General features: G+C 47.2%; 1 protein-coding gene across 6 annotated transcripts in view; it reads right to left on the bottom strand.

The window, feature by feature from the left end:
* CACNB4 (calcium voltage-gated channel auxiliary subunit beta 4) overlaps positions 1–26,726 on the bottom strand; it is an 81,463-nt gene that overhangs the window by 29,518 nt on the left and 25,219 nt on the right. For 2 of the 6 annotated variants that reach the window (XM_085584080.1, XM_085584075.1), the window contains exon 1: positions 18,509–18,667. The exons of 2 other annotated variants lie outside the window; for them this stretch is intronic. In XM_085584080.1, coding sequence (XP_085440206.1) covers positions 18,509–18,553 — 45 coding nt within the window. In that variant the 5' untranslated portion in view covers positions 18,554–18,667. Of the gene's footprint in view, positions 1–15,121; positions 18,319–18,508; positions 18,668–26,726 lie in introns of those variants that run through there. 2 more of the 6 variants (XM_085584077.1, XM_085584079.1) reach the window with 2 other exon arrangements.

The following is a 26,726-nucleotide window of genomic DNA, read 5'->3' as shown; positions in this document are numbered from 1 at the left end:
GAAGTCAAATTCCCAAAGATCCCAAAGGTCCTGTCTTGATGCCAAACTCAGAGATTACCCAGCAGACCTAACAGCTGAACCAGAGGTCGCTCCAAAGCTTTTAAATTGGTCAACTAAAGATATTTTAGCAGACATGGGATCCCAGACTGGTTTGGGTTGGAAGGGACTCAGCTCATCTCCTTCCAAAGGCCCAAGTTGCTCCAAGCCCCATCCAACCTGGCCTTGAGCACTTCCAGGGATCCAGGGGCAGCCACAGCTGCTCTGGGAAACCTGTGCCAGGGCCTCATCATCTTCCCAGAAAACAATTCCCAATTCCCAATGTCCCACCCATCCCTGCCCTCTGGCAGTGGGAGCCATCCCCTGGCTCCTGTCCCTCCATCCCTTGTCCCCAGTCCCTCTCCAGCTCTCCTGGAGCCCTTCAGGCCCTGCCAGGGGCTCTGAGGTCTCTCCAGAGCCTTCTCTTCCTCAGGCTGCACATCCCCAGCTCTCCCAGCCTTTTCACTGGCAGGAAGATTCCATCAGCCCATCCTCCCTTTCCCCCAAGACAAATCCATCACAAACTGGAGCCTCATCTTGAAAAAAGCCCAAGTGTCCTCAGCCCTCTGCAAGTTCCTGGAAGAATCGAGGCCACGTCCCTCCCTGATGAGTTCCCAGAGACCTGACAGAGCTCCTGACACAGCACAAGGAGAGCAAACAGGCACAGGGATGGCTGCAGGGCCATATGCTGCCTTATGCCACGGATGTTCCAGAAACCATTTAAAAAACCCCACAAACTCACAGGAGATTTATTCCTCGGGGAAGCAGCTCACTCCAAGCCCCAGCATGAAGATCTCCCCGGTCCAGGTGCACAAGAGCAGATTTAACTCTCAGGTTACTACCAGAAGTATGTCGTGGAGATGGAGGGGTCACAGAAAATAAGCATCAACTCATTTTTGCATGAAAACAAGAACCAGAAGTTGAGGACTTAAGAAACACTCACATTTTCAATACCAGTGGCCTCCACAGTTGGTGCTCACCTCATCCCAGCACTCAGGGTGGGCAGCTAAATTTAATTACTGGGCAGGTGATGTAATGAATTAAAAGTCAAACACAAAGCAGTGGGGATCTCTTCCTTTGGCGTGAAAACCTCTTTGTGCTGCAATGGAAACCGAGGCCAGGAAAATCTGTGTGTGCCCAGAAAAATACTGCAGAGCCCTACCCAGGCTGGAGGGGCATTCCATGGGAGCTGCAGCCTGGGCAGCAGGGAGAGCAAAGCATCATTCCCATGGGGAAAGGGCTGCAGAGATTCCCTGTTTGCTTTAATGTCCTCTGGAATTACCAACATCCCCCTCAAACTACAAAATCCAGCTACTGCAGTGTTAAAACAGGGAGGTCCAGGAGCAGAGAGGGACTTGAATGGGACTTTTCCACAAATTCCCATGTGGATGTGGCACTGGAAGTGCAACCAGGACAAGGTTCAGTTCCCAAACAAATGATTTGCTTGCTGAATCCCCAACACACACAAGGCAGCTGCACAACTGCTTGGCACCGAGTTGTGATTTCAGAATCAAATGCTCAGCAATTATTTCCTTCTATATGTTTGGTAAATTTATTTAAGACAACTCATTAGGTGTCTCAGCAATTTGGAAATTACTAGGTAGTTGGAACATGTTTTTTCTTTGGGAATACTAATTGTTAGAAAATAGGGAAATTCTTCCAACATTTCCTGATCTCTTTTTTTTACCCTGGATTTCAAATCTTGCAGTCTATCTCCTTTCTCCAGCTGCCTTCAGTTCAGCACAGATTGTGTTGCTACATTTAAGAAACAGAGTTTAAAAAAAATACTGGTAATATATATCTCTATTTACTGCCAAAATACTCCCATCTCTTTTGGTAATGTTCAAATGAACATGCAAGGCACAAGATTTTGCTTAGCAGGCACTGCAAGTACACACAAAGCCTGAGGTAATGGTTAGAGAATAGATGAGCTGCTCTGAACTTTTCCTTTGCACAGGTGAAAAATCCAGATCTTCCTCCACAAATTAACACCCAAAGCACTTTTCCTGCAGTCTCAGAGCCAAGGGGAAGGTGAGGATCACAGCCAGAGGGATGGCGACAGGCTCAGGTGGTTTTCACCCACCAAAGTGATCCAAATTTGAACACACAAACCTTTCAAATTCCATGCTTTTGTTCAGCCATAAAGCAGCAAAGATCTGCCTGGGAATGCTCTGATCTGTGCTTTATTCCAAATGCAGGTTGTGAGACCTGGGGCTGAATCAACACCTGAACACCTCGAGCCTGAATTTTGCTTCACCCTCTGCAGCTGGTCCCTCTTTTTCAGGAAAGCTATTCAGCAGTCCCAGGAGAGGAAAAAAGGTGCTATTTTTCCATGATAAAAGGCTCCAAACTAAAGCTGCAACGGCACAGAGACACTGCTTTATTTTTTCTAATTGCTTCAGCTCTTGAAAGCACTGAAAGATCTTCCCAGGGCTCTGGGGAAGCTGCTGCTGTTGGGTTTGATGAAACCTGATAATAAAAGTGCACCTGGTATCCTAAATGAGCTCTCCTGTGAGGAGGATGCTCTGTGTCTGTCCCACATAACATGTTGGGAAGGCAAGAACATTCCACAAGTCTCCAGGAAAAAAAAAAATAAATTACAAATACTGCCCCCAAACGAAACTTAATCATCCTCCCAAGTACACAGGCATCTGTGGCTGCCATATGTGCTCTGGCACAGCATTCCCTCAGACATGCAGCCTGCAGCCAGGAGGTGCTGGAGTAACGTGGTGTATTCCCAAACCATGCTCCAATCACCCTCCCTGCTGGCTGGGATGGAGAGCTCCTGCTCACAGGGGAGGATCACTTCTTAATAAAAAAAGAATAAAAATAAAAATCACACCTCCAGATAGTTCCTTATTGCTGCACCAGGGACATTTCACTTGGGATCTGCAAGAGGATGAGCTCCCATTTCTCCTCCTTTTTCATTCTGTTCCAGTTTATCTCTATTTCCCTTTTGGTTTCATGGAGCTTAGCTTGGTTTGCTCTCCCTGGGGCTCTCCTGTCACTAGGGGAGAACCAGGATGTGCTGGAATCCAAAATGCAGGGAATTCTCAGAACTTTGGGCTTGTAAACCAAAGGTTAGAATTAAACACGGGCTTTGAGCTGAGACCTTGGAAAAGGCTTCCAAACTTAGGTGTTAGGAGTGAGAATGTGGATTTATGGTTTAAAGCAGAGACACATTAATTTAGGAAGAGGAAATTTTAGAGTTTTAGAGTTTAAGATATAGAAAAACTCAAAGTAGTTCCAGAGGTAACAAGGAGTTCAGAATGCAGCACTGTAGGTTTGTGTGTCACAGCACGATTGGCTAACAAAGCTGATACTGTAGCGTGGGGCCAATACGATGAAATATTTAAAGATTGGGTCAAAAACATAAATATCTTCATTGGCAGTGTTTTATAGGTCAATAAATCCTTAAAAGGTCTTGTAACTAAGTGTCTTGTGACCTTCTGAGCCGTGCAGTGAAGATGTGAGCCCAACTCACCCTTCCTGCCTGTGTAGAAGATAAGGAAAATAAATCACACCATCTAAAAAACTCAGAGGTGCCGTCTCCAACTCATTTGAAATTCCATCAAACATCTCCATAAGGATGAGCTGTGCCAAGCTGGGCCCCTCATGTCCTGTCCAGGGACTGCTCTCAGACACCAGAGAATGCCAGAATCCCAAAATGGTTGGGTCTGGAGGGAGCTTGAAACTCATCCAGTGCCACCCCTGCCATGGCAGGGACACCTCCCCTGTGCCAGGCTGCTCCAGCCTGGCCTTGGCACTGCCAGGGATCCAGGGGCAGCCCCAGCTGCTCTGGGAATTGCAGCCCAGCCAGGAATTCCCAATTCCCAATCTCCCACCCATCCCTGACTCTGGCAGTGGGAGCCATTCCCTGGCTCCTGTCCCTCTCCCTCACTTTATTAGAAGGCCACAGAGAGATGTCCCCAAAGCCTTTTCTTCTCCAGGCTGAACAAAGGAAAAATTTCAGCTTCTTCTCCTGGAGGAGTGATCAGCAGCACCCATCAATCAGCTAAATGATTTCTCAACTTCCCAACAAATAAAACCAGTCCACCTCTTTCAACCACACACAGAACACTTCAGTCCCCAAAGCAGGGATGAGCAGCACAAGAACCTTCAGGGTATTCTACATGTCAGGTAATGAAGTGGAATTTTCCTCAGTGTTGAGAAGGTCCTGGCCACCTGTCTGCTTTCACTGCATGCTCTTCCTAATTCCAACAGCTAATTTAAAGAATATACATCTTTTTTAAGGATTTTGATGATTACAGTGTCCTGATTTTCTTCTAGAGTGGTGTCACCACTTCCCACACCATCAGGCTTTACACAACCAAAATAACCCTGAATATTTATTTTACTTTTTTTCAACAGAAGTGGTTTAGAACGTCACAGAATCACAGAACCAGACTCCCATCTTCAACAGAATTATAGGAAAATTACTTTGTTTAAAATGTTCACGCTGGGTAGTGAATGGGAAGGAATTGTGACATGCTGGGAGGGCATTGTTGAAATGAATTTCACGCTGCTTAATTTAAGCCAAGCAACTGATGAAGTTTGGGCCTAAGCTGAGTATGTTGTGTTATGTTATGGTTTTAATTAGCTCCTTCCTTCCAAAAGCTTCCAAACCAGGAGGTTTAGAAGCTGCTTTAAACACTGATAAATGAGGCTTACAAACAGAGAATTTTAATTTTTTTCTTTTTTACATTTTCTACGCTTTTCTTGTACTTTATTTCTTTTTCCAAGGAGCTGCCATGATCTCTGATTACTTTTCCTGCAGCAAATCCTGAAATCGCTCGACTGCTGAACCTACAAGAAGCTCTTCTGGACTGCTAGGAATCTCTCAGGAAGAAAAAGCCCTAATTTTCCAAGTGCTGTGCAGGCTGTAAATAGCAACTCCTTCCCCCGAGCCCTTGCAATCGAAAAACTCGACGTGCTGAGAGCAAAATACAAGAGAAAGGACATTTTACTGTCACCTGCTGAGGTAATATTTGAGCAACACTTTATGGTCCTTAATTGCTGTAATCAACCAGGGAGCCCAAGGACTTTCTAGGACTTTGCTGCCCACTGGGAATTCACAGGGATGGGGCTGGGAATTCAGTGGGCCCAATTCCAGTAGCTCTGAGGGCACTCTGGAAAACCAAACTGGTTGGTTTTTATCATTACTACATAAAATGGGGGGAAGTATCCCCCACTGATAATTTTCTTGTTCCCGTATCTGTTCCTACTTGGATATTGCTCCCCACACTGAAAACAGAACACTGGTGTGAGAGGGATTTGTTATCAGTATTCCCAGGTGGTTTGTGAGGACCAACAGAACACAGGATAAACAACCAACCCACTGTTATTTTGGGAAATGAGAAGCAAGAACAAATAAATACCCAAGACTTTAAAAAAAATCTGGGGATGCTGCTGGCAAAATAGTCTCTCCATGTATTCCCTGTTGGGTTGGATGGGAAGGTAGCAGTGATAGGTGGAAATGCAAATCCACAAGGAGGGAACAGCCAGAACTTTGTGATACATCTCAACTCCAGCCACCATAATTTTTTTTTTTTTTTTTTTTTTACATTTCCCAAATTCTTATGACTATCTGGTCATCAGGGTCCTCAAGGCCAACCCATTCCGGGATTTGATGATTAACAGCAATTTAGAGGGTTAAACATTAAAAATTCAAAGACAAATGTTTTATTTTTTTAATAACTGCCTCCAGTTTTATCTACAAAATGGATTCTTAATGAAATATCTCAGGAGAAACAATAGTTTAATATTCCTTCTTGACAGCCATCAACAAGCATTCCAATCAGGAAAAAATCCTTTAGGAATCACAGCCCTTTTGATTTGGCACAAGCACTAACTGAGAAAGACCCTGGTGGTCTCGTTCTGTGCAAAAATTCCTTCTCCATCACAGTTCTCAAATGCACCAGTAAACACAAATCTGCAGGAGCAAACAGGACAACTTTAAACACCTGGATATTGTTTTTTGCTGAAAGAAGGTAAAAAAAAAAAGCCTTGTCAGGAGTGGAATCTGTCAATCTTGACAAGATTTAAAACCTTTAAAAAAGCTTTGCCATTATTTTGGGCTACTGTAGCAGAGGTATATCCGCTCCAAAAGAAAATGTCAAAGGTTCTGCTGGTGCCCTATAAATCTGCACTGAAATGCAACCAAAAAGGCAGGGAATGGGGATGATGAGTGAAGTCAGGGTCTGGCCAAAGGTACAGAAAAACATCCAGCAGGAACAAGTAGAACATTCCAAGAGCCAGAGTACAACAGCCCCAAGTAAGGAACTCATCCCAAAGCTGGAAGGTGGTGGCTGACAGGAGGAGCGAGCTCCTCCTGGAGAGGGAAGTGCCTCACTGACATCAGATCCAAAGCCATTCCTTGCACTTCCAAAGAAAGTGAAGGATGAGGGGGAAGGATGTCAATCAAAAACCAGCTTGAACTTTAGGAAGTTCCAAATTCCCTTTCTGCCTTAAACGAAGCAAACCAAACTGCTGGTGCTGGCCAGAGCCCTCCCCTGGCACTGCAGCTGCTGGGGCAGAGATTTCCTGTGTGACAGTGTGACATTGATCCAGGCACACGAACAGCCAGCACAGCCGGGCCTGGGGATGGACCAGGCACAGGGGATGTGTCAGTGCACCCCTGCACTCTTGCAGGAGACAGACCACCGGGAGAGCTCCGTGCTCCAGAATAATCCCCTGCCAGTGCCAGTCCCTGAGCTGCCGGCAGGAAGGAGAGGCTTCTGTTCAACTCGCATTTCTCTGGTGCGTTTGAGCATGAACTGTTTGTTATTTCCTCCTTTGCGAGCGCTTCCCGTGCCAGGAGCTCTCTCCCTGGAAGCTGTAGTGTGGATGGCTCCTGCGGGATCGGGGCCGCGTTCAGCCGCAGCGCCTGCCGTGCACATCCCGCTTCCCCAGCACAGACCTGCAGGATGATCCAGGTCCTACAGCGCTGTCCCCGCCGCTCTGCAGCTCCTGCAGCGTGAGCAGGGCACAGCTCCGTGTGCCGCTCTGCCGGAGCGGCTCCCGGCCGTGCCCAGCATCCCTCTCCCTGTGCCCGGCAGGTGGGAATGCTGCGGACACCGCAGGCAGCAGCGGGAGGAGCGCGGGGAGAGGAGGAGGTGCACATCGGCTCCAGCGGCACCCTCCGTCCCGCAGGGATGTGCATCCCCCGGGGCACGGCCAGGGCTCCCACCGAGGCATGAGCCACCGCTTCTCCCGTGCCTCAGTTCTCCCTCGGGAACAGCCAAACCTTCCCGAGACAGGGCAAGGGAGGGGACAGTGCCCCTGCTCTGTCCCCAGCACGGGCTGTACTTCCATGGGTGTGAGGACAAGGTCTGCTTTGGGCACCCAGACTCAACTTCCACCCCCAGAGGAGGATTTTTGCCTGGCCCCAATGACACAGAGCAGAGTGAGGGTACAAAATCCCGGTCTCCTCCTTGGAGGCACAGCTCATGCACCTCCTCTCCAGAAAACTGCCCAGAGAAGCTGTGCCTGCCCCATCCCTGGAAGTGTGCAAAGCAGGTTTGACAGAGTGGAAGGTGATCGTGCAGGAGGTGATCTCCTGAAGGAGGAGAGCTCTGAGGTCCCTTCCAAGCCAGGCCATTCTGTGATTCCTGCATTCCTATGAAGTTCCTGCCCCCTGCACATCTTTTCCAGCAGGGAAGGGCAGAGCGAGCACAGAGCATCACAGGCACAGCCAGGATTCGAGCTGGCTCCCGACAGACACATTTATGGCTGTATCTCTCTGAGCTGCCCTGACACAGCCCCTTCCCCACCTCCATCCAAAAACAGAGCTGTGCAAGGCACGCTGCTGCCATCCCCAAATTAGCGAAAGGGACACGAATAAATGAGAGGAAAAACGTGCCGAGCCTTGGGGAGGAGGGGCTGCTCCTCCTGTCCGTGCAGCCTGGCCAGCTCCCTTGGATGTGCCGGCAGGAAAACGGGAGAGGAGCTGGGAGAGGGACCCGCTCTAAGAGAAAGGAGCCCAACAAAATGAACACGAATCTCCCCAAGTCCCTCCGCTCTCCAGAGACTGCAGCAGCACCCAGGCAGGAGCAGCCCCTCGGGAAAGCACTTTGCTGACTGCCTTCCTGAAATGCTGGGAGGGGAGAAAGCTGCTTCAGCTCCCAGCTGCTGGCAAGTGGCTTTTTCTCCTTTCTTTATTTTTGCAAGTAATGCAGCAACTGCACTTGGGTGAAAAGGCAAAGGGAGGAATTATTTAACAGCTGAAAGAAACGTGCAGCCATCAGGACTTTTGGGCTACACTTGATTGAAATACATCAGTGCAGCTCCTCTGAAACCTACATTTGGTTTTATCCCTCTGTTCAGTTCCGGCCCCAGATTTCAGATTTAAAGGCACATGTATTTCTGTTTTAGATTGGTTTGAAGATTTTCAACAAAACCAGTCTGAAAAGCTGTGATGCCTTTGGAGAGATCACTGCTCAGTTCTCAGCAAAACAACACTGCAGTGTTTGTATTTATTTGCACTGTTGTGATTGTTACTCTGAGGATACAACTGGGATTTCTTTACCTGTATGAGATCAGACCATCTAGAAGAAAAGCAGACAAGCTTTATGAATAATTACATGTTGTTGTGGAATGTAAAACATTCAATTCCGATACCAAAGAGATCTCATACATCTTTTATAAATTAAATTCTCGCTTGTGAAGGAAGACACAAAATATCTTGCAAAGCTACATCCCTTTGAAAGCATCTTCCCCCTCAGCAGGTACGGCTTGCATGCAGAGAACCTGAGTAAGAAATCACAGGACAGAGCTTCCTCCTGCAGACAGCACCGAGTCGATGGAATCTGGGGGTTTGTGTGTTCTATCCAGAGGCTGCTGAGAGAAACTGTGGCTGTCCTGTCTCTGGAAGTGTCCAAGGCCAGGCTGGACAGGTCTCTGGGATGGTGGAAGGTGTCCCTGCCCATGGAAATGGAATGGGCTTTAAGGTCCCTTTCAACACGAATGAATCTGGGATTCTAAGAAAGCCAACAAAAAGGAAAGCTTCCTGTGTGATATATTCAGTACAGAGTAGTGAAGCTAAACATTTAACAAGGTTTTTAAATATTCCAACAGACAAAACAACTTCGACATCAGCACTAAAGGGACATCCAGTGGCAAGTCTGAAGGCCTAAGCCAACTCCTCAAGACAGTTTGTACATATCCACCAGCAATGCATGAATTTTGAATGTGTAAGGGGAAATATTGCAGTGACTCCTCTCCTCCCAGCCTCCCACTCACGCTGGATGTTTACATTGATCTATTAAAGGGAAATATCACTTAATGCATTCCTGGAATGAATCTGCTCCAGGCTGAACACAGGGGCTACTCAGCAATGTACTCCTGCACTTACTACCACTCTGCTCCTCGGGGCAGCAAGTAAAACCAACAGACAGCTGTAATCAGCATGGAAAAATGGAGGGGGGCAAAGCATAACTCATTTGTCTGTTTTTCCATCTGTCAATACCCCGTTCATTTTCCAATAAGAGATCGATAACAAGTACAGAGCTCCAACATTCCTGGTGTTTATGGAGTGCAAAAACATCTTGAGAACATTTCAACCAGAACAAGCACCACAGCGGGGATAAAAGTTACTTGTCAGAAACTTTGGAAATAAATATACTTTGAAGCAGTTTTGCCTGTTCCAACAGACACTTCAGTGGCACACTTTAGTTCAAGTAACATTGCTTATGGAACATGAGCTGGCAGCTTGGTTGTGTCCCACAGAGGAGAAACCTTCCCTGAATCCAGCTGGACCTCGTGGGCAGGTGAGTTCAGCCACAGCTGCAGAATCCCAGCCACCTCTTCTCCCTGGACACTGATTTCTGTGGGATCTGTCACTCCTGGAGCATGGCAGCTTTGTTCCTGAGCCTTGTCACAGCTGCCAGCAGCTGCTGAGGTCTCTCAGCTGCCAGAGGCTGGGCCAAGCTGCCACTGGCTTTTTTTCCTCGGTGAGATTTTCCAGTTATTGGTTATAATTGAAACATCCCTGCCCAAGGGTGATGCTGGGGCTTGTTTTGTCAGGACCTGATGAGCTCAGCACTAATTGTCCCGGAACATAAAATTTTATCACAGTATCTCATGACCTATATATCACAGATTAACTGGTGATTTGTCAGAAACACATCGTTTTCTCAAGCAAGAGAGAGACATTCTTCAGGGACTCCACAACCACAATGGGAATGGGGGTTAAAATATTGCCAAGAAATCCTGCATGGGAAGGAGATGTTTATAAAGTAACAGCACAGGGAAGTAACCATTAGAAACATGATCTTATTTTTATTCTAAGAGATTAGGTTTGAACTGTTAGTCAGGGGTATTCAGGTTGTACCTGGCTCTGTGAACAGGGAAAGGGACAGGGAGGATGCCTTGGTCATCTCACCCTAGAGCCTGTCCCATGAGGGCTGAGGGCTTGTTTCTGGCCATAAAGGACATTGCTACTGAAAACAAAATCCTCCACACCGAGAGCACCTGGCACAGCACCCACAGCAACACTTCCCAAGGGAACAGGACATTTCTGCCCATGCCATCACTGACTGTGGTGCCACTCCAGCCAGGACACGCAGCCCCTGGGAGGAAGCAGAAAAAAAACACAAACGAGCTGAGCAGAGTCCATCTGCAGGGAAATGTCCCAGCACAGGGAAAAACCAAGGGAGGACTCATAGGAAAATATATTTGGTATAAGTAGAATTCTCTCAGAATAGAAAGGCTTGTGGAGGTTTATATGAAGCATTAGGAGCTCGTTCAAACACACACCTCCAGTACTCAGCACAGTGATAGGGACTGGTTTTAACTGATGATTTCTGCCTTGTTGCTGTAATAAATCAAATCCCTGCCAGGCTGCATTCCCCAAGCTGGTGAAGCAGCACAACCCAAATAGTTCAATTTCTCTAACTTATGGAGTCTTTGTCCTAGGTGACTTTTTAGGGAAAGAAACCCCAAACAAACCAAATGAGAAGAGCAGCCCCTTGTCCTCCTCCCTCGGGGTTTTCTTGCTCTTTTAATGAAAACTAAAACCCTCCTGAGGAGCAGAGCAGAGCCTATAGCCACCACTTCCCTTTCTGAGTCCTTTCTTCAGGACACTTCAAACCCCTTCTGACAAGGCTTTAGAGAGAAGCAGAAAAAGTAGATTTACATCCTGTGTTGTGCATTCACAAATTCAGGCACTGCTGGCTTCCTCCAGCTCTCCATGGCTGGCTCTGGACGTTGGAATATCCTCCAAATCAAAAATCCAGTTTACTTGATCAGTACAGTGGGGCAGACAAAGCTGCTCACTGTGCTCCACATATTGCACCTGAATGGAAATTTATGCTGAGATAGGAAAAGAAGGAAAGAGCATGGCAAAAGAAGACACTCTAGAGCTGAAACCAGTTCACTGTTGGCATGAAAACCAGTGACAAAGCACTGTGGAAAAATACAAAGCAGGAGCTGAGGAGAGGCTGCAAACAAATCCTGACACCACCTGTGATCCCTATGGAACTCAGCACCCCGCCAGCTAAATGACATTTTGGAATTAATTACTGGATTCCAAATGACCATGAGCAGTTGTCCTGTTTGTAAAGCAATCTGCATTTGGGTAAAGTGCTGATTTGGAAAATCAGGCTCTCCTATCTTTATAAAATGCATGCTCCAAGGGAAAACATCCAACAGCTCAGGGTCTCCCAAGCAGAGCATGTTTTTGGGAGATAGGGAAGCAAGCCACGGCATCAACAAATCCTAGGTTAAGCTTCTTCCCTTGTTATTTATTATTTCTATGATGTGCTCCTTCAGCACCAAGAGCCACACTCCTCCTTCCAATGCCCTTGAGCCCAGGGAGAGCTGCTTCCACTTCCCAGCAGCAGCATTTCCTTAAGCACAGGGCAATTTGGAGAGCAATCTGCAATCCAGGAGCAGCACAGTGCTGAGAGGGCCCTGTGGTTTTGGCTGCACTCCACAGCCAGTCAGGAGTTCAGCAGAAGGAATCCAAAAGCAGGATAAATCCACAGTTCACCACACACCTCAGGGCTCCACATGAACTCAGTTTTAGCAACCACACCCTGGACCATCAGCTGAGCTCTGACCTGCAGCTGGAACTGAAAACACAAAATTATGTATTTCTCTTACCTATTCCTCATTATATCTCTCATTTAGATGACTTGAAGCTTTGCTTATTTTTTTTCATTTAATTTCAATGTGTTTCTGGTATTCTGGTATAAAAGAAGCACCTCTATGGAAACAGCAAGCAGCAATTTATAAAAATGACTTATGATTCTTACTGAGTGTTTTATTTGACTACTATACTATCAAATCACAATGTGGCATTTAACAAACAGAAGATCTGAGTCACACAGAAAACCATCCTCACAAGAGCACAAAACAAGGCAAGCATAGCCAATGCTGTAGTAGTAGAACTTTGGTTATTTTAGGAGGAAAATCTAAGCAAAACCACCCCAGCAAAGCCCCAAACAAACCACCTTCCAGCCCTCTCAGGCAGCCCTTTCCACACAAGATAAATATCAGGCAGCTGATGATTCATTAGTCAAGGCAGTCTATTAGGGGCTAATAGAAACAAAAACAGATTTGAAAGTGTCAAAAACACACCAAAGCTCTGACCGTGTAAAAGCCAAATTGCAATGAGAATTCAGGAGACATAATGGGCAGAGGATAATCTCTTTGGGTGGGAAAATATTGATTATTGTCCCAATCAAGGCAGAGTTTAGCACACATTGGAAACTAAAAATCCTACAAAACAAACAGCAAGTAGGTAAGTGGTTAGGCAGAAGACCCTGCATGCCTAGGTCCTGACATCACTCAGCCTTTTTGGATTCATTAGAAACTGCACTAATTGAAATGGGCAAATTGGGAACAGTCAAGCCCACGGCAAAGCAAGAGAAAGGTGTCTCCAGCAAACCAAGAGCATTGCAAACACTTCTCCCAGTTCATGTTCCCATCCATGGCAAAAATCCTTCCCTGGGAGGGTGAGGAGACCCTGGCACAGGGTGCCAGAGAAGCTGTGGCTGCCCAATCACTGGAAATGTTCAAAGCCAGCCTGGACAGGCCTTGGAGCAACCTGGGATACAGGAAGGTGTCCCTGCCTGCAAAATCCATCAGATCTCAACCACCAACTTCAGCTTGACAATCTCAGAAGTGCCCTGTGGACATGATAAAGGCAATAACCACTGAAACCTTTCTAACCAACCCCCCTGGAGTCCCAGGTTTTATTTGGCAGCTGGATAAAGCCTCTGCTTGCTCTCAGCTGCCTGTTGTACAGAGATGTTCTACAGAATGAACTGGGTGTTGCAAAACCCAGTACATGATCACTGAAGAGACAGCATGAAAAACACTTCTAAATACACATTTTGATTGTTACTCAACCCACAACAACTGAGATGTACAAAGCAAGCAAAGCCCACTTTTCCTCCCCCTTCAGCAATCACAGAGGCACCAGACACAAATCCAATCAATATTTGGATATGAATTTCCCTACCAAGGTTTGTTTTTCTATAATCACTTTTTCTGCTTGAGCAGCACACAGAGATCTTCTTGTCTCAGGTGCCTTGAGGAAAGTGTATGCTGGCAGCAGAAGGAATGGCAGGTTTGAGGAGTAATGCCACTGAAAAAGCAGGGAGTAGAGTCCTCAAAACACTGTGCTGACCATTCATGTGGAGAACAGAATGTGTTTCCCAATATTCCCATCACCTTTTTCCTAAAAATTCTCAGCAAAGCTCTCAAGAATTGTATAGAGTGACTGGAGACAAACTCTATTATAATGCAGCACCACACACAGTCCTGCTCATGGCAAACTGGGACCTTTAATTACCAGGGTTGATCTCACTGGTGCTTAGCCCCTATAAACACCAAAGGACTTTCAGAATCTAAAACACTTTTGTGGGCGTGAATCCCACCACGGTGTTTGTCTGACTCTTGGTGACAGTCTGAACTTGCACAGAAGGGCATCACCCTGGCTTACACAGCAGCACAAAGTCTTGCTTGCCTGGTGAACTGAGAGCCTGCTCTGGTACCAGCACGAGGAGGGAGGCTGTGGATGCAGGGATGGGAATTGCCAAGGGAAGCCAGGCAGGCTTAGATGCAGGTCAAACAGCTAAAAGAGGTCAAGGAAAGGAGGTGCTTCTATGGCTTGGGAGAGGAGGATATGCTGGGGAAACAGCAAGTAAGTCAAAGCAGTTACTAAAAAAATCTACTACCACAGGGATACACAGGGCAAGCATAGCCACCTTTCCATCTCCTGTACAGGTCAGAGGCACCATGTCGAAATCCAATAAATGGGAACTTCCCCAGCAAAAAATGTCTTTTTAAATGGCTGGGACGGGAGGAGGCAGAGCTGCCCCGCCTGGGAAGCACTGGATGACCAGGGGAAAAGGCACGGGGCTGTCACCGGCTCCTGGGGCTGTCACTGGCTCCAAGCAGCGCTGGCACTGTGCCCTCCCAGTGCTGCCCTGCCCCGCACTGACCCCACACCGGCCCCTCGCTGACCCCACACCAGATCTTCACTGACCCCACACCAGCCCCTCACTGACCCCACACCAGCCCCTCACTAATCCCACACCGGCCCCTCACTGACCCCACACCAGATCTTCACTGACCCCACACCGGCCCCTCACTGACCCCACACCAGATCTTCACTGACCCCACACCAGCCCCTCACTGACCCCACACCAGCCCCTCACTGACCCCACACCGGCCCCTCACTGACCCCACACCAGATCTTCACTGACCCCACACCGGCCCCTCACTGACCCCACACCAGCCCCTCACTGACCCCACAGCAGCCCCTCACTGACCCCACACCAGCCCCTCACTGACCCCACACCAGCCCCTCACTGACCCCACACCGGCCCCTCACTGACCCCACACCAGATCTTCACTGACCCCACACCAGCCCCTCACTGACCCCACACCAGCCCCTCACTAATCCCACACCGGCCCCTCACTGACCCCACACCGGCCCCTCACTGACCCCACACCGGCCCCTCACTGACCCCACACCAGATCTTCACTGACCCCACACCAGCCCCTGGCTGACCCCACACCAGCCCTTCCCAGCCGCCCCCCTAAGGCAGTGAATAGCCCAGATGAAGCTGCTCACGTGCTGACAGGCCCGAAGCTGACACCCCGACAGGTGAGGAAAGGTGCTCCAGGTGCTCATGCGTTGTTCTGAAGGGATAAATATAAGCAAACAGCCTAAAAGGGGCTGCTCTGACAGCTCTGCAGGTGCAAAACACTGAGCCGAGCCAGGTTTTGTTCCTGGGGCTGGAATGGACTCTGTATCACAGGGGACTTGTTGCTAACTCCTGTAGATAATTTCGTAATTAAATGCTGCCTTAATGGAAATGTAATTTTACAGAAGAAAAGAGTTATTTCCTATGGGAAGGTTTCACTGAAGTTTGTTTCTGGAAAAGGTGAAGTCTTTCCCAAAATCCAGGTGAAACTCTGGAGTTTGCCCATGGAGCAGCATTCCAATTTCTCCCCACCACAGACACACGACAACGAGTTCCCAACTGTGAGAGGTAAAGCAAAATTCATGTATTATTTGCTCACCCAGGGGATCTCATTGCCTTAAGCCCCTGTGCTAACAGGCTTTTATATCCTCTTGTGATCAAAAACATGAAATGCTTCCCTACAAGGCAAACAAACTTTAATTCCCAAAAGGGTGACCCTGCTTAGAACAACCCAAAAACCTTCAGTGGGAAGATGTTTCCCCCTAGGGTGATGCACTCTCCATGTTTCTGTGCTCCTGACAAGGACACTTGTCCCTGCAGAACGTGGAAACAACTTTTTGTCTACAGTCCTCAGCTTCAGCAGTGTAATTTTCCTCCTCCAAAAAGCCTCACACCAGCTACTGCATCACCTACTTCACGTTAATCATCACAGCTGCTAATGGACTGCAATACCATGCACACACTCATGTCTTTATACATCCATCAATAAAAACTGTATTTTTGCTTGTTTTATAGATATCTACACACACAAACACATTATACAAAGAGTTGCTGTTACAAAAGTCATGGAAATATCTGTTCAGTGTTAAAAAATATGTTTGTTGCTGAGCAGTGAATCAGGATAAATTAGGTATAGATTTTACAGCACCTTCCCAAAAGCGAGCGTGTCGACTGAGGGTAAGTGCCACTCTCTGCCCATTCACTCCTGCCTTTAATGCAAACCCAAGCTGCATTCTGCACACAAGGCTGGATGGGTTTTACGAGGGCAAATGCCCACTTTAGGCAGACGTTCCGTGCTAGTGACTCATGTGGCTGTGGTTTATTCCGTGCTGGAAGCGCTGCAATTAGCAGAGCCCTCCCTCCCGGCTCCCGGTGCTCCAGGGCAGCGAGGAGGATCCGAGCCCGGGGCTGCTCCAGCTCTCCAGCTGCAGGATGAGCTTCCAGCTCCTACACCAGAACAATGCAGAGGCCCTGCTTTCATCTCGGTTTTCACGCTCTGCACCAGAATTCCACCACAATTCCTTTTCTCAATCCTCTCCCTGCTTCTCTCTGGCCAGAAAGTGGCACTCATGTGACCCATCCCCGCTACCTGTTTGCCAGGATATTGTCTCAGCAGGCATTCCCAATCCCTGAGTCAGGAGCTAAAATAATAAGGTTTAATGCTTTAAGCAAGTGGTTCAGCAGCATAAAGCAAACAGACACTCGGGGAATTTTAACTGCTTTGTGCCTGAGCCTTTGAGGTTTATGGCCTCCAGTTTTGCCACACAACTGTGAGGTCCACATTGCTTTTAAGGTTTGGGGTGTTTTTATTAAGAAAAGGGAGGCTCTCACATATTCCTGTGACTCTGGAAATTTGGTCTATCAAAAGCATTCTCAATTACAGAGCAGCTGTAAAATTTAAAAAGCTGCAAAATTGCATTATCATAAACTGCTTAAGAGAGTATTTAGGGAATCTGGAAATTCCTTTTTCATCCCAGTCCTTCCAAGTGGATAGCTAAAGACCAAGTTCCTCTCATCCATAAACCAAATTCTTCCAGCACAAATCCTAACCCGGATGCTTGTGCAACAGGTAGGTTCTGCTGCCATTAAAGCTGCTTTGCCCAAATAACGCTTTTGGAAGAGATCACCGGGCTTTACTGAAATATTAATTAAACCACAAGAAACTCCACCTCAACATGAGAAAAAACTTATTTCCATGGAGGGTGAACAAGCACTGGGACTGGCCAGGGAGGGTGTGGATTCTCCAGAAACATTCCAGACCCACCTGGATGCATTCCTGTGTCACCAACTGCAGGTGACCCTGCCTTGGCAGGGGGTTGGACTGGGAGCTCTCCAGAGGTCCCTTCCAATCCGCTGGGATTCTGGGAATGCACGGAGTTGAGCATCTCAGAAGCACCTTTAGATCCAGCACACATTTACCTGCATTCTCTGAGGAACTTTATTAAATTATACATTTTATAAATTACACATTTCTTCTACACCAACCACTATCCAGCAACTCAGTTTTCTCAGCCCTAACACTGCACTTTTAAGTTGTCTTCTTAAGAACGTGGCTAGACTTTGCTGGAATTAAACCAGCACAAGACAGACTTGGGATGGAGGACACCTCCCAAGGACTCACAGTTTGCCCGGTTTACAGAAACATCCAGTTGGATCCCAAATCACATCCCTAAAGGAACCAACACACTCATCTGCACTCGGCCTGGCAGATTGTGAGCAGCAGCAGCCAGAGACAACCTAAAGGAAGAGTTAACACACAAGGGCAGGAATTTCTAAATTGGCACAAAGCGTTTCCTCATCCCTCGAAGTGTCCAAGGCCAGGCTGGACAGAGGTTGGAGCAACCCCGGATGGTGGAAGGTCTCCCTGCCCGTGAGATGAGCTTTAAACCTTACAACCCAAACCATTCCAGGCTTCTAAGCAGCAGAGTTTGGAGATAATTCAAATACCCAGTTCAGAAGGATTCCCATACACGGTATTTCCTCTCAACATGGTGCACTGCATTAATGTCCGTTTTACCCAGCTGTTGTTCCTCTCTCCCTGAAATAACGGGATGCTAAAAGGAGTGAGGTAACACTTAAGAGGGATCGCTCTTCCAGACCGACACAGGCAGGAAAAAATTCCTCATCCGAAGCCCTCCAGGACCCATCCATTCTCCCGAGGCCACCACATCATGCCATACATACGTCTGCATTGACGTACACCCTATATTATGTTGTTACCGATGTGTTTTACGAGCTGTCCACAATGCTTACGTAACGGATCCCTGTTTAATATGGAGCAGCGTGTCCAGCGCCGCGGCGATCCCGCCGACACCCCCGGACCCGGCGGGGAGCGCTCCCGACCGGGGCGTCCGACCGCGGCCCGGGGCTCCGTGCCGCCACAGCACCGCCCGGCCAGCGGTGCCGGGGAGCGGGAATTGCCCGGGGAACCCCCGCAGCCCGTCCCGGCATCTTCGGGGCAGCACGGTCACCGCCGGTGCCTCGCCCGCCGCACCGACACCCAGCCCGCCCGTGCGGCTCTGCGCGGCACTCACCGCCTCCGAGTCTTCAAACCCATGCAGGTACAAGTTGTCGTACATGGAGAGCCGGTGCGGGGCCGGAGGGCCGGGGAGCGCGGCGGCGGAGCGCGGTGAGGCGGCGGGGCCGAGCTCCCTCAGCGCTGCGGCGGCGCCGCCTCCCGCCGCCCCCCGCCTGCCCCGCTGCTTCCCGCCCGCCGCGCCGCCGCCCCCCATTGGCTGAGCCGCGCCGCCGCCGCCTCGCTATTGGCTGCGACGCGCCGCCGCCGCCACGCCATTGGCTGGGACGCGCCGCCCGCGAGCGGCGCTGCGCGCTGGCGCCGCCTCACGGCGCCTCACGGGATGATGGCGGCGGCTTCTGTGCCGTGCTTATTTGTAATAAAACTGGTTTACAATAAAACAACATTCTCAGTCTAGAGAAGACTGAGGTAGGACCTCTTTAATGCATACAAACATCTCCAAAATGTGCTGGCGCCGGGCTCCGTTCAGTGGTGTCAGTGACAGGTTGAGGAGCAATGGCCATAAAGTAAAACACAAGTTACAGCTCGACATGAGGAAAAACATCTTTCCGTGAGGCTGGCAGAGCACTGGAACCGCTGCCCAGGGAGGAAAAACATCTTTCCGTGAGGCTGGCAGAGCACTGGAAGCGCTGCCCAGGGAGGGCTGGAGGCTCCAGGTCATTCCAAACACCTGGACACATTCCTGTGTCACTGCTCCAGGTGACCCTGCCTGGGCTGGATGGTCTCCAGAGGTCCCTTCCAGCCCAATTCTGTGATTTATTTACAATAAAATACAGCCTTTCTCCTTCAAGACTCCAGAGAACAGCGGGTGGTTTCCAAAAAAAACATCTGTCCACCTCCCAACAATATTTGGAACATTAAACCCTGAAGCCACTACGACTAAACACTAAGAATTTAAACAGAAAACACACACACAATGTCTGGAAACAAGAAAACCAAATCCTAAACACCAAGAATTAGAAGAACAAAAGTGTGTACCTGATTTACAACTAAATTAAGAAACAAAAGCTCTAAACAGGTTCCTCCTGGAGCTCTACAAATTAAAACTTCTGGTGTAACATTACGTGATTAAAAAGTCAATAAATAATTAAACACTAATGACAGAACTAATTTACAATTTACTTCCTACCCTTATTAAAACAATTACTTAAAATCTCATCTTCAGTGCAATCTGATCCACCACTGCAGTTTCACAAACGCTTCCTATTTGTGTTTTCCATTTCCTTCATCCATTTTTCCTTCCAAAAGCTTCCATCAGTTCTGCAAAATCACCACTAATCCCATGGGAAGTGTCCAACAGACACCTGAAGCCAAGCCAAAGGTGTTATTGTTGTGAATATTCCCATATTCACAGTTTCTTACAAATTCAGTGGAAGATTCCCCAAAGTTGTGCTAAGTCTTATTCCCAATTTACCAATTCTGATGGAGGAGGATCTCAGCCTCTAAAACGATCTTTAAAATGTTCATAAAACTCCCAGTCCAGGAGTTAATTTTTACAGCATGTTCTACAGACTTCTGTGATATTCCAGATTGAAAGAATCAACTGCAAGAATCACTGGTCAGCTCAAATTTAAGAAACAAAAGGCTGTGAAATGGCAAGATGAAGGGAAAGAAGTGAACTTCACATAGATTTGTAATAAAACAATTCAGAAATCAGGGGAATCACTATTTGATTCCCAGTCCTTACATTTCAAACTCTCCTTTTAAGACACAGAGTTTATTAAAAATATATATTTAATGACTCAACTCAAAAGGCTCCTAGAAGATGCTATAAAAATACAATTCCCTGTAATTGGAGAGGAATTCTAAATCAAAGGCTGTTTTGAATATGATGAGGTAATTTATCCAAGAAACACACACAGAGGTGAGGGAGGAAGACACCCAGTTCTTTTAAGCTGTCTGTGAAGTTATATAAATATAATAAATGTGCTGAGGGAACGGGGGGCTGAATGGAGCTGATGTTATCCAACAGGGAATTCCACTGGCCAACACTACAGGAACGACGTGCTGAAAACATGCAGTGGCTAAAGAGCTGAAATGAGCCTTGGTAAAGTCCAACCTTTAAAAAAATGTCATTTTTTGAATGGCTTCAGTTGCTGTGCTATTCATTTTTTTAATAGCATTCATTGATGATGTTAATCAGAGCCCACAACGGCACAGGAGAGATGCAAAAAAGAAAGAGATGTAAAGAAAGACCACGAGTCACCCAAAACTTTTAATGCCCAACAAGTCACTGAGGACATAACCCAGACTAAAATATCTTCAGGTTGGAGGTGGGGGAAAGAGAAGAGCTCAGCAGTCAGAATACTTTGACTATCAACAATCCTCCAAAAATACTTGACTTCCTCCAAATACTCTGTTGCCATTAGAGATTATTCACATCCTCTTTATTTTTAATTAGAGTACAAAGGAAATCTCTCTGAGCGTGCATCCATCTATCCCAAAATATCCATTATTTAGTCAGTCCTGAGCTACCCAAATGTGGGAGCACTGGGTTGTTTTTTTATTTTTTTTCCGAGGGTGTGAATACAGAACCAGAGAAAATTTTATTTCCAGCCCAATCTAATGATTCCTCAATCAAGTGACAGCACTTGTGTGGTTCTTTGAGGAGCTGGAGCAATGAACTATTTGCATAAACACACTGAAGTGCTGCTGGAATAAATAAACACGCAGGATCCAGATTGTTCCCTCGCCTTGGCACCGCACTGCGCCAAGCGGGATGGGAGTCAGCCACTTCTCCCTTCTCCCGAATTCAGCATTCCCACTTCCCCTGGGATCTGCCAAGTGGAGCAGCAGCTCGCTGCCTCCTTCCCTGCTGCTGTGGGAGCCACAGGAGTGCTCAGCCTGGGGCAGCAGAACCCCAACACCATCTCAGGTTTTGTTTCCCAGTCCTCGTTTCCCAGCCCGTGCAGCCAAAGGAGTCGGAATGTGCAGGATCAGCTTCTCAAGGGTGTTTATTTTCCCTCATCTAGAACATTCTTTCTCTGCCCTGCTGAGCTCTGGCCAGCAGCTTGGCCATGGTGTTCTGTCTGCTCTCCAGGTGTTCACATTTCATACCAAAACCTACCCTGTGCTATGTTTACAATAACGTGTCAATATCTATCATTTATGTTGGACAGCGTGCCTCTACCTTAAAACAATAGAAAATTTGGTTTTCATCACAGCAAGACATGGAGGGCAAGGAGGAGAAGAAGGCCAGGACATGCCCAAATCCCTCCATCTTGTATCCCTGAACCCCATTCTAAAAAACCCAAAATTCTACTTTTTCACCCTGTGTTAACTGCCACACTACTCAAACCCTTGTGGCTTGTAATTCCTCACACAAAGTTGGCAGTTTTTTCCATGGGCTAAAATGGAAGCCATGGGTGTTTTTGACTTCATGCCAAGGTCTCTGAGCCCTCTGCCAGGGTCTGGAGCCAGCCAGGACATCCAGGGGGATGTGCTGGACTCTGACACACCAACACAGCCAAGATCTTGCTGGCCTCTCCCTGCTGTCACATCAGGCCATGGATTCCTGACATTACTCAGGGATAATGAGGCAAAACCCCCCCCAGAAGGCAAGGGCACATTAGCAAAGAGCATTAGTGGTTGCATTAAGAGCAGGCTGGGATATGGATCTGCTCCTTCCAACACACAGAATATTCCCAAGCCCACAGTCTCCACCAGCATCCTCCCCATGAAACACAAACTTCGGGTTTCATCTTCCCCCGCCTGGATTCCGGGGCCAGCTGAGGAAAATTGCTCTCCTTTCAGGGAAAGCTGCTCTTGTTGCCATCAGCAGAAGAGCCCAGGGATGGATTTCAGCGATGGAAAGGGAAAAGGACCATCAGCAATCTCCAGCAATCCACCTTGCTTCCATCCATCCATCCATCCATCCATCCATCCATCCATCCATCCATCCATCCATCCATCCGTGGGAAGGAGGCCAGTTCCTCACTCTCCTAAATTACTTGGCACAGCCCCACTCCTTGCCCCTTCTCCCTCTAAAGCAATTTCCTTTCCTCTCTCCCTCCTCCTCTGTTTTATAATAGAGATTAGATAAGAATCTGGAGCAGTGACAGCAGCTTCTGCCCTGGGTGGAGGCACAGCCAGGAGAACCTCCTGAGATCCCCTCTAACCCTGTTTTCCAGCAGAATGGGATTCGTGGCACTTGGAAGTCCTTGAAGCCACCAGAGGAATAGGGATTTCCACCCAGTATTTCTGTTTCAAAAGAAAGCAGGATGGTGCTGTTTGGGATACATCCTGGCACAGAGGATTCGGTGAATTTTAAGGTTTTATTCAAACAGACTGGGTGGACCGTGTGCTTTAATCCTTGGAATCTCAAGTAATAAATTAGTCTGGTCTAATTTGACAGTTCTTCTGGAGGAAGCGAGGTGCCACCTATCCTAAAACACATTTATCTGACACTGTTATGTAAAGGCTGCTATAATTAAAGAGTGTGAAGACTCGGTTGTCACTTCCTCTTGGTTGGAAGCACCTCCAGCGAGAGGTAACTGGGCTACATTTGTAGGTACCCTCTGTATTTAAGGAGCTGTGAAATGCTCCTTTCCCATGGGCACTGTGGAGATCTGCAGGAAGCCAAGGCCTTCCAGAGGGTTTGTCACAGGGAGGAGTGGATGCTCCCAGCTCCTGAGGCAGGCAGGGCTGTGCTCCAAGGCTTGGACAGCTCCAGCCGTGGCTTCCACCGGCACCCACTGAGCAGAGCAGATCCCAGATCACCTCGAGAACATCCCCCTGTGAGCACATCTGGAAGATGAGGAGCTTGGAATGAAGGATCTGCACGGATCCATGGGGATATCCACGGACACCCACCACAGAGATTCCCTCCGGCAGCTCCGCGTGGCCACCAGGCTGATGAGAAGGTCCAAAATATCGAGTCACCCCAAAAAGCCAGAGTGGATTTGTGGCTGGAATTGTGTCAGATCTCCTTGCTGGAAGGGAGATGGGGGGGTTCTGTTTTTAGGGAAGATCCACGTTTTTATCTGCCCTGCCAAAAACCATCTGGGCCAAAGGATTAAGCACTTGTTTCATTCCTTATTTTAAGCTCCTCTGCTTTCCTTATGAATGCTAATCAATCTCCTTAGCTGCCATAAGTGCTGATGCTGAGTTTCTGTGCAACACTTCAGCCTGCAACTGTTGGAATGATGGGAAAAATCTCTCTAAAAGCCAATTACAAACTTTATGGGAAGCTGCTGCTGTTTTACCCAAACAGGGAAAGGCACCAGTACGTCCTGGAAATCCCATCAAAAGTGGAACACACCCACCAGGGCTGCAATCATCCCCCTGGGACTGGGACCAGCAAAGCTGCAGGGAGAAGGAGCACTGGAAGTGTGCTGGGAATGCCAGGACGTCCCACTACTGAAGATCCAACCTCTACAGAGCAATGAACTCAAAGATTTCCCAGCCTCAGAATAGGCAAACAGCCCAGAAAGCTCCTGGTCGGTGTTAATTTCCCAGATGCATTTAAATATTTGCAGTTTTATCAGTGCACACTCATGAAAAGGTTGCTTGAAATGTATTTTTGATAAATTATGATTATCATGTAATAGTTCCTTAGAGAAAACAAAGCCTTGAGTGAGCAAAAAGACAACTCAGCAAGCTAAAATGAAATTCCAGCTTCTGTAAATACAGGATCTCATGGAGATTTTTTTTTTTCTTTAGTTTTACATGTTTTATTTTGTTTTCATGTTCAAAGAGTAGAGCAAAGGCTGTCTTTAAGAGTCAGACGCAGAGCTTTTAAATCCCAGTGCTAAGAAGAATTTGCTGTTCTTGTTAAGAGGTTAAGAGAATAAATAAATAAAAAATAAATACTATGAAGACATGGCTCAACTTCACCCCCAGTTTGCTGCTTCCCCTTGGGACTTTACAGGGATGAGGCTGCTGATTTTGTTGCCCTTCCCTCTGCTTTATAATCCAATTACCACGGGCTGCCACACAGCACTCGGAATTCCTGGGCAGGGATGACAGGAAACTCCTCAGCTCCCTGCAGAAGATTTCCATGACTCCCATCCAAGTGGAGAAACCGATCCAGAAACAACAGATCAATGAAGGAGGAACCACTTGTCCAACCTGATTTCCTGAAATATTTAGCCAGACTACTTGGGAGCTGAGCTGAGAAGAACAATTATTCATGGCTTTAGCTCTGCATATTTAAGTGAGTTCTGCTCCTTCCTGTAAGGTCTCTGGGAGACTTCTCCTTCTGTACCTGCTGAAACGATGGCTCTGGGGTGTTCTCACCATCCAGGAGCACGACACACCATCTGTGGAAAAATCCTGAAAGTGATGGCTCCTCATCTTCCTTACCTGGAACAGGTAGAAACCCTATTTGTTGGCTTTCCCCGAGAGGTGTTTTAAAGGATTTTATTCTGTTATCAGCCTTGATGAAGGGTGAGACACAAGAGGTGCAAAACTCAACACCATTCCATCAGAAGCCACCCTATTTCCTGGTTACAATACTTTATAAATGTTTTTCAGCCTATTGGCTTTTGCCACACGATGCTGCTATTAATCACCTATATTTATTTTTTCTAACATTAATCACCTATATTTATTTTTTCTAACATTAATCAGCTATATTTATTTTTTCTAACACTAATCACCTACATTTTTTCTAACATGAATCACCTGTATTTTTTCTAACATTAATCACCTCTATTTTTTCCCCATGTGGTCCTGCTACAATGCATCTTTCACAGTTCTAGTTCTCTAAATTATCTAGTCTTTTTGCAAGGTCATATTTTAAACTTGTTGAAACTTGTAAAAACCCTATTTCTGCATTTCTGGTGTTTCTCCATTGGAGATGTTCAGTCCCTCCCACTGGCAATTCCTGCAGGAAGATTTCCAGGAGAACAAACACCCAAAAACCAAAACATCCCCCAGTTGCTCCCTCTGCAGGGCCACCCCGAGCCAGGGCTGCTCCAGCAGCTCCAGGGCCAGCAGGGACTCAGGACAGGAGCAGAATTCAGGGATCTCCAGGCACTGCCAGGAGGGAATTTGGGATGTAGGGAGCCATCCCTCTTCTGCTCAGGGTGAGGAGCAGCTCTCACTTCATTCATTCAGCATCTCCCAAAACCCAGCAGCTCTGTGCGAGTCCTTTTACAAACCCCAGGCACTTAGAAAGGACTGAAATTACTTCTGCTTTTGCCTTGCAAAAGGAAAAAAAAAAAATCATTCCAAAAGTGCCTGCAGCAGCAGAGCCCGTCCTGAAAGAAAACCATGTGGAGTTCACAGAATCAGATCTGAAAACAGATCTGAAAACCATGTGGAGTTCACAGAATCAGATCTGAAAACCATGTGGAGTTCACAGAATCAGATCTGAAAACAGATCTGAAAACCATGTGGAGTTCACAGAATCAGATCTGAAAACAGATCTGAAAACCATGTGGAATTCACAGAATCAGATATAAAAACCATGTGCAGGTCACAGAATCAGATCTGAAAACAGATTGAAAACCATGTGGAATTCACAGAATCAGATCTGAAAACGGATCTGAAAACCATGTGCAGTTCACAGAATCGGATATAAAAATCATGTGCAGTTCACAGAATGAGATCTGAAAACAGATTGAAAACCATGTGGAATTCACAGAATGAGATCTGAAAACAGATCTGAAAACCATGTGCAGTTCATAGAATCAGATCTGAAAACAGATTGAAAACCATGTGGAATTCACAGAATCAGATCTGAAAACCACATGGAGTTCACAGAATCAGATCAGAAAACAGATCTGAAAACCATGTGGAGTTCACAGAAACAGATCAGAAAACAGATCTGAAAACTACGTGCAGTTCATAAAATCAGGTCTGAAAACCATGTGCAGTTCACAGAATCAGATCTGAAAACAAATTTGAAAACCATGTGCAGTTCACAGAATCAGATATAAAAACCACGTGCAGTTCACAGAATCAGATCTGAAAATCATGTGCAGTTCACAGAATCAGAACTGAAAACCATGTGCAGTTCACAGAGTCCCACAAGAATCCCAGAATATTTGGGTTGGAAGGGACCTTAAATCTCATCCCATTCCAGCCCTGCCACAGGCATGGACACCTTCCACTGTCCCAGGCTGCTCCGAGCCCCAGAAACTTGATTAAATCAGTTCTGATGCTCTGAATACTTAGAAAATGCTAATATTTTTCCCTCTGACTCTTCCATGCAGGTTCAGACCTGTATTTTCCCTAATCTCTCAAACCCTGCATTAAAAAAAAGAACAGAA

This window comes from Lonchura striata, chromosome 7 (genome assembly GCF_050655825.1).
Source record: "Lonchura striata isolate lonStrDom1 chromosome 7, ASM5065582v1, whole genome shotgun sequence".
Taxonomy (NCBI): Eukaryota; Metazoa; Chordata; class Aves; order Passeriformes; family Estrildidae; genus Lonchura; species Lonchura striata.
This window is presented reverse-complemented; position numbering and strand designations above follow the sequence as displayed.